At 44.0% G+C, this 13,112-nt stretch overlaps 1 protein-coding gene across 6 annotated transcripts in view; it reads left to right on the top strand.

Annotated features, from left to right (window-relative positions):
- Window positions 1-7,774, top strand: part of RPUSD3 (RNA pseudouridine synthase D3) — a 51,611-nt gene extending 43,837 nt beyond the window's left edge. For all 6 annotated transcript variants that reach the window (XM_069206251.1, XM_069206247.1, XM_069206248.1 and 3 more), the window contains 2 exons: window positions 6,202-6,341; window positions 7,546-7,774. In XM_069206251.1, the coding sequence (XP_069062352.1) occupies window positions 6,202-6,341; window positions 7,546-7,737 (332 nt within the window). In that variant the 3' untranslated portion in view covers window positions 7,738-7,774. The remainder of the gene's footprint in view (window positions 1-6,201; window positions 6,342-7,545) is intronic.
- The last annotated feature ends 5,338 nt before the right edge of the window (window positions 7,775-13,112 follow it).

Below are 13,112 nucleotides of genomic sequence, written 5' to 3' on the forward strand. Positions count from 1 at the left end.
CATACTAATAGCACCAACATGGGCAAGACAACCTTGGTACACAACACTACTAGACCTTTCAGTAGTACCTCATGTCAAACTACCAAACAGACCAGATCTGTTAACACAACACAAACAACAGATCAGACATCCAAATCCAGCATCGCTGAATCTAGCAATTTGGCTCCTGAAATCCTAGAATTCGGGCACTTAGACCTCACACAGGAATGTATGGAGGTCATAAGACAAGCTAGGAAGCCTACCACTAGACACTGCTATGCAAATAAGTGGAAAAGATTTGTTTATTACTGCCATAATAATCAAATTCAACCCTTACACGCATCTGCAAAAGATATAGTAGGATACTTACTACATTTGCAAAAGTCAAAACTAGCTTTCTCTTCCATAAAAATACATCTTACTGCAATTTCAGCTTACCTGCAAATTACGCACTCAACTTCATTATTTAGGATACGAGTCATAAAAGCATTTATGGAATGCCTAAAGACAATTATACCACCAAGAACACCACCAGTTCCTTCATGGAACCTCATCATTGTCTTAACACGACTCATGGGTCCACCTTTTGAGCCCATGCACTCTTGTGAAATGCAATACTTAACGTGGAAAGTTGCATTTTTAATTGCCTCACATCTCTAAGAAGAGTGAGTGAAATTCAAGCATTTACCATTCAAGAACCATTTATTCAAATACACAAAAATAAAGTAGTTCTACGGACAAATCCTACATTTTTACCAAAAGTAATCTCACCGTTCCACTTGAATCAAACGGTAGAATTACTGTGTGTTCTTCCCACAGCCAGATTCTGTAGCTGAAAGAGCACTACATACATTAGACATCAAAAGAGCACTAATGTACTACATTGACAGAACAAAACTAATTCGAAAGACAAAACAACTATTTATTGCCTTTCAAAAACCTCATACAGGAAATCCAATTTCAAAACAAGGCATTGCTATATAGATAGTTAAGTGCATTCAAACCTGCTATCTTAAAGCTAAAAGAGAGCTGCCTATTACATCAAAGGCACACTCAACCAGAAAGAAAGGTGCTACCATGGCCTTTCTAGGAAATATTCCAATGAACGAAATATGTAAGGCAGCAACATGGTCTACGCCTCATACATTTACCAAGCACTACTGTGTAGATGTGTTAACTGCACAACAGGCAACAGTAGGTCAAGCTGTACTAAGAACATTATTTCAAACTACTTCAACTCCTACAGGCTGAACCACCGCTTTTGGGGAGATAACTGCTTACTAGTCTATGCACAGCATGTGTATCTGCAGCTACACATGCCATCGAACGGAAAATGTCACTTACCCAGTGTACATCTGTTCGTGGCATTAGTCGCTGCAGATTCACATGCACCCACCCGCCTCCCCGGGAGCCTGTAGCCATTTAGAAGTAGATCTTGAACATTTGTACATTTGTAAAATTACTTTAAAATTCATTATATACATACGTATTCACTCCATTGCATGGGCACTATTACTAGCATACACAACTCCTACCTCACCCTCTGCGGGGAAAACAATCTAAGATGGAGTCGACGCCCATGCGCAATGGAGTCGAAATGGGAGGAGTCCCTCGGTCTTGTGACTCGAAAAGACTTCTTCGAAGAAAAACAACTTGTAACACTCCGAGCCCAATACCAGATGGCGGGATGTGCACAGCATGTGAATCTGCAGCGACTAATGCCACGAACAGATGTACACTGGGTAAGTGACATTTTCCATATATATATTTTTTTTTTTTTTCAATGAAAAAAACAAAGGTTACAGGGACCTTATAGTTAGGAAAATAGAATTATACAAAAATATAGAATTTCACTGAAAAAAACAAACGTTACAGGGACGTTATAGTTAGGTTCTGAATTTACTCGTAGAAGACCTTATAAATTAAGCAGTCATTTTTAGGATTATTTAAAGTAACCATAACTCGTGTCCTAAGGTAACTATAACTTGTGCCTTCGCCATGCACATTTATTTCTTCAATAATTTGGGTAATTAGCAGTGCATGGCGAGGGCACTAGTTTCTTGCCCTGTGTTTGTGGCTCTCTGTCTTTTTCTTGCCTAGGTAAGTTGCTGAATGCTAATGGAAAATTAGCTTTTTAGGGGCACACGCTAATGTGTAAAATTATGTTTTTCAGTATGATCATGTTACAAGGGCACTAAGTTACTGCCCTTCCATTTCTGGTACTCTGCAGCAGTTTTAGGATCTTCTTAGAGATTCTCGTTGCTCAGATGGGCGTTATTTGTGATATTTTAATGTTTACTTCTTCTTCATTGCTTGATTTTTGTTGCGAGAAAGTGTCACTCATAGTCAGGGCCACTGGAGTTATGCAATTGTGCGGCTGCGGCGATTTTCACAAAATTACAGATTTGCAGCATTTGCAACATAATCCATTATTATCCGCATTATCTGCATATTTTATAAAAAAAATAACTTGGTTCTAACTCAAACGGTTCAAAAGTTACTAAAAATACAACAACACGTGTTGCTGTGCAGTGAAAGGTCCTTTACAAAGCTGGACTGGTCACCTTTTAGTTGCTTATTGCTATATTTGGGTATTAAAATGGTGCTAATGAGGTGCAACCAATGCCCAGACAGTGTTGCTAAGTTTAAAAATGTTGACATAATGTTATAAAATTTGGCGCATTATACTGCATAATTTGCCTTTTCTTCTCACATAATTTACTAAACCCTGCCACATAATTTTGGCCTCTTATGCTACATAATTCCAGTGGCCCTGCTCATAGTCCTTGAATGTCACTCATAATTACAGTGAAATTATGAAAATGTCACACATAAGTAGTCTGATACTTTGCAGTTCTGCCTGTGATTTATTTATTTTTTTGAGGTGGGCGGGGGGGAACCTCAGGGTAGCCTTAATGCCCCGCGGTCTCACCGTCTCTTGCTGATAGCAGCTCCCTGTAGTGGGCTGGCCTGGTTTGTAGTGGGTACTTACACCTTATACCAGGTCCAGCTATCCCTTATTAGTGAAACGTAGTCAGTGTCTAGAAGCCAGGCTGTCTAGAGGTAGCTGTAGGCAGAGCAGCCAAGGCTGAACTAGTAGACATGCAAAGCTCTTACAATACCACTGTAGTCACACAGTACCCACACACATGAAAGACAATACTCCGTGTTACCAAAATTAAATGTACTTTATTTTAGTGACACAAGGCCAAAAATACTTTAGAGACTATACTCCCTTAGGAGTTAAGTAAAGTACACAACATGTACATTAGTACCCAAAAACAGGTAAGAAAACAGTCAGAAAATAGTGCAAACAGTGAAAATCACAATAGATTGCAATGAGCCTAGGGGGAACACGAACCATATACTAAAATAATGGAATGCGAAAGTCGGTTTCCCACCTAGGCAAGTGTAGTGTGTAGAGGGGCGATGGGAATGTAAAAAAACGCCAAAGGTAAGTAAAATACCCCAACCTAGAGCAAGTGAAAGCAGGAGTAAAACACAGCAAAGTTTCCTAGAACACACTAGAAGTCGTGATAAAAGACAGTGCAAGAACCAGAAGAGACTGCAAGACACCAGCAATGGATTCGTGGACCTGAAGACCTGTGGAAAAAGGGGACCAAGTCCAAGAAGCACTGAAGAGTCCAGGGAGAACAGGAGCCCCTGGTAACCTGGATGAAGGTGCAAAAGAAGAACCACCAGTGAGAAGACAAAGTCAGTATTGCACCAAGAAGATAGTTGCGGGTTCCTGGTTGGTGCAGAAGATGTCCCACGCCGGATGGATGAATGCAGTCTGGTTTGCATCGCTGTATTCGGCTAACAAGCCTTGGTAAACGCAAAGCTCACGGTTAGCAGAAAATGGTGCTGCCCGGGACCAGGAGGGACCTGGTGGCCTCTACCCATGAGGTGGAGGCAGAGGGGCTCTCATTAACTCAGAGAACCCTCAGAAGAGCAGGCAGCGCGCATAGGAGTCCCACAGCATGGGGACAAAGAAGGTGCAAATGGAGGCCCACGCAGCACAACACAAAGGATTCCCACGCCACCAGAGAACCACTCGGGAAGCTGTGCATCGCAGGATGGAGTGTTGGGGGCCTAAGACGTGCTGTGCAGGAAGAACTATTTGGAAGGTCGCACACAAGCCTTAGCAACTGCAAGTCACGCGGTGCACAGGGGTACTGTATTGCGTGGGGAGGCAAGCTCTTAACCTCCAGTTGCTGGCAGGAGCTGAAGATACAATGTTGCAGAAGTCATCTTAGCTTTTTTGTTGCAGTTTTGTAGAGTTCCTAGAGCAGTCAGCGGTTGATCAGTCGGTAGAAGATGAAGTAGAGGATGCAGAGGATTCCTGCTGGAGTCTTGCAATCCGAATCTGAGGAAACTCCCAGAGGAGAGACCCTAAATAGCCCTGAGAGGGGGACTGGTCACCTAACCAGGTAAGCACCTATCAGGAGGGGTCTCTGACATCACCTGCTGGCACTGGCCACTCAGATTCTCCCAGAGTTCCCTGACCATCCTGAAAACAAGACGGCAGAACCCAGGGACACTCTGGAGGAGCTCTGGGCACCACCCCTGGGGTGGTGATGGAAAGGGGAGTGGGCACTCGCCATTCCTTTGTCCAGTATCACGCCAGAGCAGGGACTGGGGGTCCCTGAACCGGTGTAGACTGGCTTATGCAAGGAGGGCACCATCTGTGCCCTTCAAAGCATTTCCAGAGGCTCTGAGAGGATACCCATTCCATGCCTGTGACACCTACTTCCAATGGGAGAGGGTGTAACACCCCTCTCCTAAAGGAAATGCATTGTTCTGCCTTCCTGGGATTGAGCTGCTCAAGCCCCCACGAGGGCAGAAGCCCGTCTGTGAGGTGGCAGCAGCTGGGGCTGCAGTGAAAGCCTCAGAAGGCTGGTATGGCAGTACTGGGAGTCCATAGTGGAGCCCCCCAGGTGCATGGAATTGTAAAACCAATACTGGAATCAGTATTGGGGTACAATTCCCAGTTGTTAGACACTTTACATGGCTGTACTCAGAGATACCATTGTGAAACTGTACATCGGTATTGACCTATGTGCAGTTTACCCTTAAATTGGCGGCCCCACACTCACGAAGTCTGGGAAAATGGGCCTGGATGACGTGGGAGCACCTCTGCTAGTGCAGGGGTGCGCTCACACACAGGTACTTTGCACCCAGCTTTCAGGGTCTGAAGGCATGACATATAGGTGACTTATAAGTGACCTGGTGCAGTAAAAATGGCTGTCAAAACGTGCATACACTATTTCACACAGGCTGCAATGGCAGTCCTGTAGAAAACTTTGTATGGGCTCCTTATGCATGGCTAAAGAAATGCTGCAGCCCATAAGTATCCCCTGGAGCCCAAATGCCTTGGGTACCTAGGTACCATATACTAGGGAATTGGGGGGGGGGGGGGGGGAGCAAGTATGCCAATTTGAAGTGAAATACTGGATTACCAGAATGCAAGGATAAATTTGGAACCAGAGAGAGCGTGACCACTGGAGTTCTGGTTAGCAGGACTCCAGTGACGATTTAGAAAACAGTGAAACACACTGACATGCTGGCCATAAACCATATGCATAACCTTTTATTTTTTTCACTTTTTTTGAGGGACTCGGCTGAAGCGCAATTATCCATGTTATCGTCAAAAGTGAAATTATCCATGTAACAGGGTCCATGTCATGCAAAGCGCTCAATTACTGCCCAGTTAGATCGTGCTGCCTACAAAATAGAGAAAAAGTAGTCCAGAAACCATACCGAAAACATGGAGCCTCGTATGTTTTCAGTAGTTGGCCGGTGCACTCAAGGCAGGCTAAACACCGAAAAAGGCATGACATATGCATGCCTTTCACTTATGAAATCAAGCAAATTTTAAAAGGCAAGCCCACGAACCAACCAAAATGATGGACGTGGTTAAAAGCCCACAGAGAGATTACACCAGGCACAGAGCTTAGACCAAGAGCTACCTTTCTGCCAAATTTATATTATAGATATATATCTATCTTCTTCCATTTCCTGGTTTATTTGGGTGTATCGAGTGACTGACCAGGTTGTGCTTTCATCATATGATTGTCTTGCTGTCTTGTTTTTCCTGATGAAAGAAATGTCTCCTTAAGAATTAAAATGCAGAATTAATCTAAGCAGCAAGAGTTGTGTACTCACCTTGCCTGAGCTATTTTATATTTCAGTTTCAGTTATTCATTAATTCTTGTGTTTCAGCGTTTCAGAGCCAGCTCCAGGTTCATGCCACAATGAAGCTCTGTCCCATTCTTGGTGATCACGTTTACTCTGCTCGAGTTGGAAAGGTCCTGGGGCAGCCCATTTTTCTGCCTGTGGAATATGCTCTGCCCCGAACACAGGTAAATTGTGGCCTATAGAATACTGTATTTGTACCTAGCTGAAAACTCTTCATCTTCTCCAGGTGTAATTGCAGCAATGACCTTAATTCTGTCATCAAAGTTGTAGAGGCCATTTTCGAAATAGTTCTACTGTGTTATTGTGTATTAAACAGAAAGGACTTACCAACCGGTAAAGATCGGATTAGATGTATTTCATGAGTTTTGATTCAAGTTTTTCATCCAAAGCCAAATAAAATTATAAAAAGCATTATAACAATAAAATCTTGTTAAAACAGAAGAGTCCAAAGATAAAATATTCAGATATTAAACTTAGTTCGGATAAATATTGTGGCCAGTGAACTAGGGTCAACGTTTGAGACGTAAATGACTAGTGCCGGATTAGAAGTCAGTGTACTTAGATGACTATGGGGGTGATTCTGACCCCGGTGGTTAAGGACCGCCGGGGCTAGGGTCGGCGGGAGCACCGCCAACAGGCTGGCAGTGCTCCGCAGGGCATTCTGACCGTTATTCTGGCGGCTCCCGCCGGGGTCTGAATGACCCCCTATATGTTTCACAGGGCAGAAGTATTTTAGCACCAGTAGTTATTTTTCCTCTAAGTTTTTCTTCCTCTACTCCAAATAAGGGATTGTCTAAATTGAAATCTAAAAAATTTCAGCAGTATTCTGTATGTCTCTCTGTGGTATGTATGTCATTTTCTAAAGCAACTTCACTTAACATTGTGAGCTGTTGAATGTAGTATCCAGATTATTTCCAGAAAAACCTCCCACAATGTGAGTCACAGCAGGATCTCAGTTGCAAAAAAGGAACAGCTTTGCATTTGTTGTATTTCTTATTCCTTTTCTTCTCAACCACGGGATGGTTCTTTTTTTTCTCAATGCTTTATATAATGGACCAACTAGATCACATGGTGTTGACTTTCTGGAGGATTTAGGTGACAGATGCATATTTCTGATGACACTGACACAAAGCAAGGAATAGCCTAAACCAACTACGGGCACAATGCAAATGTGTTATACCACACTATGTGGTTTTAAATAAGACCTTGCAAAACAATTTTAATTTTTTGGTACTCCTATATTTAAAAAAGACTTAGCCGACATTGGTTAATGGATGTTTTGTTCATTACATTCAGTATATCAGAACTTCCTCGTTGAAGGAGCTTTAGTGAAAATAGCTTTGTTGTTTCTTTTTCTTTGACTGCTAGGTCCTGGAGGAGAACCTACTACAGAAGATGCACATCTCCAAACAACAGATGGACCGGATGCCACTCCATCTACATTTGCACCAGCTCCTGATCCCAGATGGGGGTCCTGGAAGCACCCGCACTGTGACTGCCCCCCTGCCACCTTTTTTCACAAGGACTCTTAAGCTACTAGGACTGACCATGCAAGAATAAACTGAATTCGGAAGGATTTTTGCATAGAGAAGATTGATTTCTTGTTTCATTGTCTTATCTGTGAATGTTTATTTTATATTCCAGTTGTGGCTCATAATTTGCTGTTCAGTAACTATAACTTGTCTTAAATGAGTGCCTTTTATTCATATTTTGCTTTAACATTTTTCTCAAATAGCTGTCGCAAAATTAGTACATAAAAAACTGCCATGATCATTTAGTAGATGCAGAAATTATTTTACTTGAAGGAAAAAAAACTTCGAAAAAATATGTAGGAACTAGCCAAACCAGCAGTACGTGGGCATCAGTGGTTTTACACCTCTTTTTATAAGGAGCTTCAGAAAGCATGTTTTAAATCGGAAGAACTCGCTCAGCTGCATTAAACTAGACGGAATCCCTCAGTAGGTTCTCTACGGACCCGTGAAGATGTCTCATCCTGTGTCATTGCTGGGTCATAATTATCTGTTAATTCAAGAGTATTAATGGAGCAAAAGGCAAAGGGTGCATGAGGGGAGGCTTCTGTAACTTGCAAAGATCTGCTGAAAACTGTGTTCCTGTTTTCCAGGACACTAAAAAATGCTTGTTACCCACGACTTTGCACTCATTGAGCCCATCAGGTTGGTCTGAATACAAGCTTCCTTAAATTGTTGCACGGATGGGAAAGAGATTTAAACTTATCCCAGAAGGAAACACTCTCAAAAAGCCAAGTGGCTGGGCACATCCTGTTTAACAAAACATAACCAAGTTGCACAACATTTTATGAAATTGAAATGGAGGAGTTTCATAAACACTTCTTCTTATGTAGACCACTCTCTGACAGCTATGCCTCTTTGGGGGAGTCCCTCTGACTTGCAAAGAAGGTAATGCCTGTAGTAGCATATAATATAGAGATCACGCAGACCATTTTCCAAGAAAACGAAGACAGCTCTCAGAGTACCTTAAAGAAGAGGCAATGATATCTTCAAATTCCTTGTTGAGTATTGCTCCCTTTGATCAAATTAGGTGCCACAAGCCCCTTGCGCATTGAAATATTTATTCAGAGCAACATATATAAAACAACTTCATATTTACGCTAGAAGAGCCTTGAAACTCCCTGTGGGACAGATGAGTGGGTATCTCAGAGACCGTGAGAAAGGGAATTTGGATTGACTAGTTGAAGGAACATGGGAGCCATACATGCTAGAGCTCACAAGGCAACAAAACATGGACGGGGTATCATTGGCAATTCATGCCAGCAGGGTGCAACACAATTAATGGGAACTGATCATTCCCTCTTTGGAGGGGTTGTGGTGTTTAGTTTAATACCCTTAATGTATTTCGTCATGCTCAAAGAGCTGCCCCTCTAGTGGGGAGGTGGATGACGGTTTAAGTCGTCTCAAGTTGGAGCAAGATGACCGACACAACTCAACTGGAAGAAGGCTGACCTCTCAGGTGTTCAGCCAAGCATGCTATACTTGCATTGGACAATTGGTTCAATAAAAATAGGGCATATGGGACTAGATTAACTTCAGATGAACAAAGGAGTTACAGGCATTGTGAAAGCCATGTTCCAGCTGCTGATGTGGTATGCCCAGGAATTTAAGAAATTGACTTGCCCAAATTATTTGGTCGTGCTGCTGATTAACTGCCAGGAATTTATAGGAATAGTCTTATAAAGAAACAAAGCCCTCGCGGAGGGACAAACAGTTCACAAAAGAATTAAAAGTTACAATAAAAGCACAGCATGTAATGCCATGTAGTGGCATTCTCTTTGTAAAGGGTAAATGTTTGCCCCTCACCTGATGGTTGCTGTTTCAGTTGTTAAATTAGGGAGGTGTACCTTTTGCTAAGACCGAATTAATGTATGTTAAAATGACAACATGGCAAAATAATACTGCAACCGCATTATGGCACCTCATTTTCTTTACTGGTCCATTATTTAGTCCTCTTTTGCATCTTAATTGAAGTAGCCCTGTCCGGGTATACCTTCGAAAGGAACAGATGGAGGTTACACCATCGCAGCACTACTTACAAGAGCAGTGTTGTTAACTGAAAACAAGAGACGTTCTCTTAGGAGAATCCTGTTCCCATACAAACTGGTATGAAGATGCCACTTGTAATGAGGGCATTGAACTTACAGTGTGCTTTTATGTTTACGAAAGTTTGCTAAAAAAAGTGTGGGAATGGACATTTCAATGTGGGAATTAGGTTGAAAGTAGATGGACATGCAAACTGTGTTTGAGGATATTTGTGGTTATTTTCAAACTTTGGCAAGGCACATTCCCAACCTGGACATGATCAGAGAGCTTTCCCCGCCAAGGAGTCTGGAGGAAATCTGAATCCAGGGTGGGAATGGGGAGGCGGGTAATTGTAATCCAGGTTGGGAATGGGGAGGGATCTGGTGAGTTTAGATTGTTATTCCTTCATTGAAGAATGTGTAAATGCATTTTTGTATGGTGTGTATGCATGTGTAGGGGTACACCTGGTACGGTTACATATGTGAAAATGCTTGCACCTGTGAGATAAGTGGAATTCTAACAACTACTCTGCCAAACCGTGACTGTCGCAACATCCCAGAAATACTTTTGGACTCATTTGTGTGAAAAGTCAGAAATGTACCCAAAACCTTGGCATGCTGGAGAAAATTACCAACTTTGTTTCAGAGTCATACATTGTTCCATTGTTACTACAGCAGCATTTATTTAGAGGTTCATGGCTGTTCATTTGAAGAGTATTTTTACATGTATGGATAGTAAAATTCCATGGTCATGTAGAGAATTCCTTCAGAAAAGTAAGAGTGTAGGAAAGTACCTTCTTTCTTGGCATGGTTACCCCCATTTTCTGCCTGTTTTCAGTGTGTTTGACTGTGTTCACTGGGATCCTGCTAACCAGGACCCCAGTGATTATGCTCTCGCCCTTCTAACATGGTAACTTGTACCATTTTCACCCCACATTTGGCATACTGGTGCCCCCATGTAAGTCTTTAGTATGTGATACATAGGTAACCAGGGTATTGGGGTACCAGGGGATCCTCATGGACTGCAGCATGTATTATGCCACCCATGGGGAGCCCATGCAAAGTATTCTGCAGGCCTGCCATTGCAACCTGCGTGAAAGGGTGCATGCACCCTTTTTCACCATAGGTCACTGCACCAGGTTACTATGTCAACCCTATGGCAGGCCCTCCTAGCCCAAAGGGCAGGGTGCAAGTACTTGTATGTGACGGAACCCTTGCACTAGCAGAGGTGCCTCCACAAACTCCAGTGCCATTTTCATGAACTTCGTTAGTGCAGGGACACCATTTTATGTGTGTACTGGACATAGGTCACTACCTATGTCCAACTACATAATGGCAACTCTGAACCTAGGCATGTTTGGTATCAAACATGTCGGAATCATACCCCAATACTGTTGCCAGTATTGGAAGTATCATTTCCATGCTCCTTAGAGGACCCCCAGCATTGCTCCTACCAGTCTTCCCAGGGCTTTCCAGGCAGCCCAAGCTGCCACCACCCCTCAGACAGGTTTCTGCCCTCCTGCTGCTTGAACAGCTCAAGCCCAGGAAGAAAGAACAAAGGATTTCCTTTGGGAGAGGGGGGTAACGCCCTCTCCATTTGGAAATAGGTGTTACATGGTTTGGGAGGAGTAGCCTCCCCAAACCAAAGGTGTGCTTTGAAGAGCACATTTGGTGCCCTCCCTGCATAAACCAGTCTACACTGGTTCAGGGACCTCCAGTCCCTGCTCTGGCGCAAAACTGGACAATGGAAAGGGAAGTGACCAACTTCCCCTGTCCATCACCACCCCAGGGGTGGTGGCCAGAGCTCCTCCAGTGGGTCCCTGGGTTCTGCCATCTTGAATTCAAGGTTGGCAAGGACCTCTAGGAGCATCTGAGTGGCCATGCAAGTGACGCAAGAGCCCCCTACTGATACGTGCTCACCTGGCTAGGTGACTAATCCCCCTTTCAGGGCTTTTTAGGGTCTCTCTTTTGGGTGGGTCCTCAGATTCGGCTTGCAAGATTCCAGCAGGACTCCTCTGCAACCTTGAAGGAGTCACTCCCCTGCATTCGCAGGCACCTACTGCAATGACGACCGGCTGTGTGTATTGCCTCTCATACTGAGCTGCGTGGATCCTGTATCATGGCTGGTGGTCTGGAGTTGTCACCTGGTCTTCTCTGCCAGCTGTCCAATTTTGGTGGAGGTAAGCCCTTGCCTTCCCACGCAGGGCAGTACCCCCGTGCACCACGTCTCATGCAGCTTCCAATGCTTATTTGCATCTCCTCCAACGGATCTTCAGGCTGGGTGTAGCTCCAGCCCCCCCCAGAACTCCTTTCTGCGATGCACAGCCCTCTGTGTGGTTCTCCTGTGGCGTGGGACCCTTCAGTCGTGCTGTGTGTGGTCTTCGACGACTCCTGTGTCCCCATCCTGTGGGACTCCTGTGGGTGCTGCCTCTTCTCCTGCAGACTCTATGTTGCTGAGGGTCCCCGTGACTCTCCCTCCTGGGCCTGGCTTGTCCTCGGCAGGTCCACTTTTCGCCAACTTCAACATCTGCCTTTGCAAAGGCTTGTTGGTGGAATTCCTGCACCAACAGCCGACTGCAATTCTTCTTCCGGCGTGAGATGTCGCCTGCATCCCTCAGGAACTCTTCACCGACTCAAGGGCTGCAGTGTTGACTTTCTTCACATCACCGTCGACCAACTCCTTCATCCACACTGGGTGGGTAGTAGCTCCTACTCCTCCTGAACTCTTCTATGACATCTGGACTTGGTCCCCTTCTTCCTCAGGTCTTCCTCTTCAGGAATCCACCGCTGGGTTCTGGCAGTCTTGTCTGGGTGTTGCATTTTCTACATTTTTTTCCTTTTTGGTGGTTTGGGGGAACTTCCACTAACTTACTTCTTTCTTCCTGGTCACTAGAGGGCACTGTGGTACTTACCTTTGGGGTTTCCTAATACCCCCAGCTTCCCTCTACACATTCCACTTACCTAGGTTGGGGGCCTGTGTTCGCATTCCATTTCTTTTTTTAGTACATGGTTTGGGCTCCCCCAGGGTCACTATTGTCGAACTACATTTGCAATGTTTTCTATCACTTTCTATGCCTATTGCTGATAACTAGAGAGAGTGTGTGTGTGTGTATTATATAAATAATATTGAGTTACTTACCTCCTGCTGGAGGGTTGCCTCTCTAGTACTTTTTGGTATTGTCACTAAAATAAAGTACCTTTATTTTTGCAACTCTGAGTGTTTTCTTTCATGTATGTAAATGCTGTGTGAATACAGTGGTATTGCATGAGCTTTGCATGCCTCCTAGTTAAGCCTTGGCTGCTCATCCACAGCTACCTCTAGAGAGCCTGCCTTCTAGACACTGTCTACACTGCACTAATAGGGGATACATGGACCTGGCAT

The sequence above is a fragment of the Pleurodeles waltl genome, chromosome 9, assembly GCF_031143425.1.
Source record: "Pleurodeles waltl isolate 20211129_DDA chromosome 9, aPleWal1.hap1.20221129, whole genome shotgun sequence".
Classification (NCBI taxonomy): domain Eukaryota; kingdom Metazoa; phylum Chordata; class Amphibia; order Caudata; family Salamandridae; genus Pleurodeles; species Pleurodeles waltl.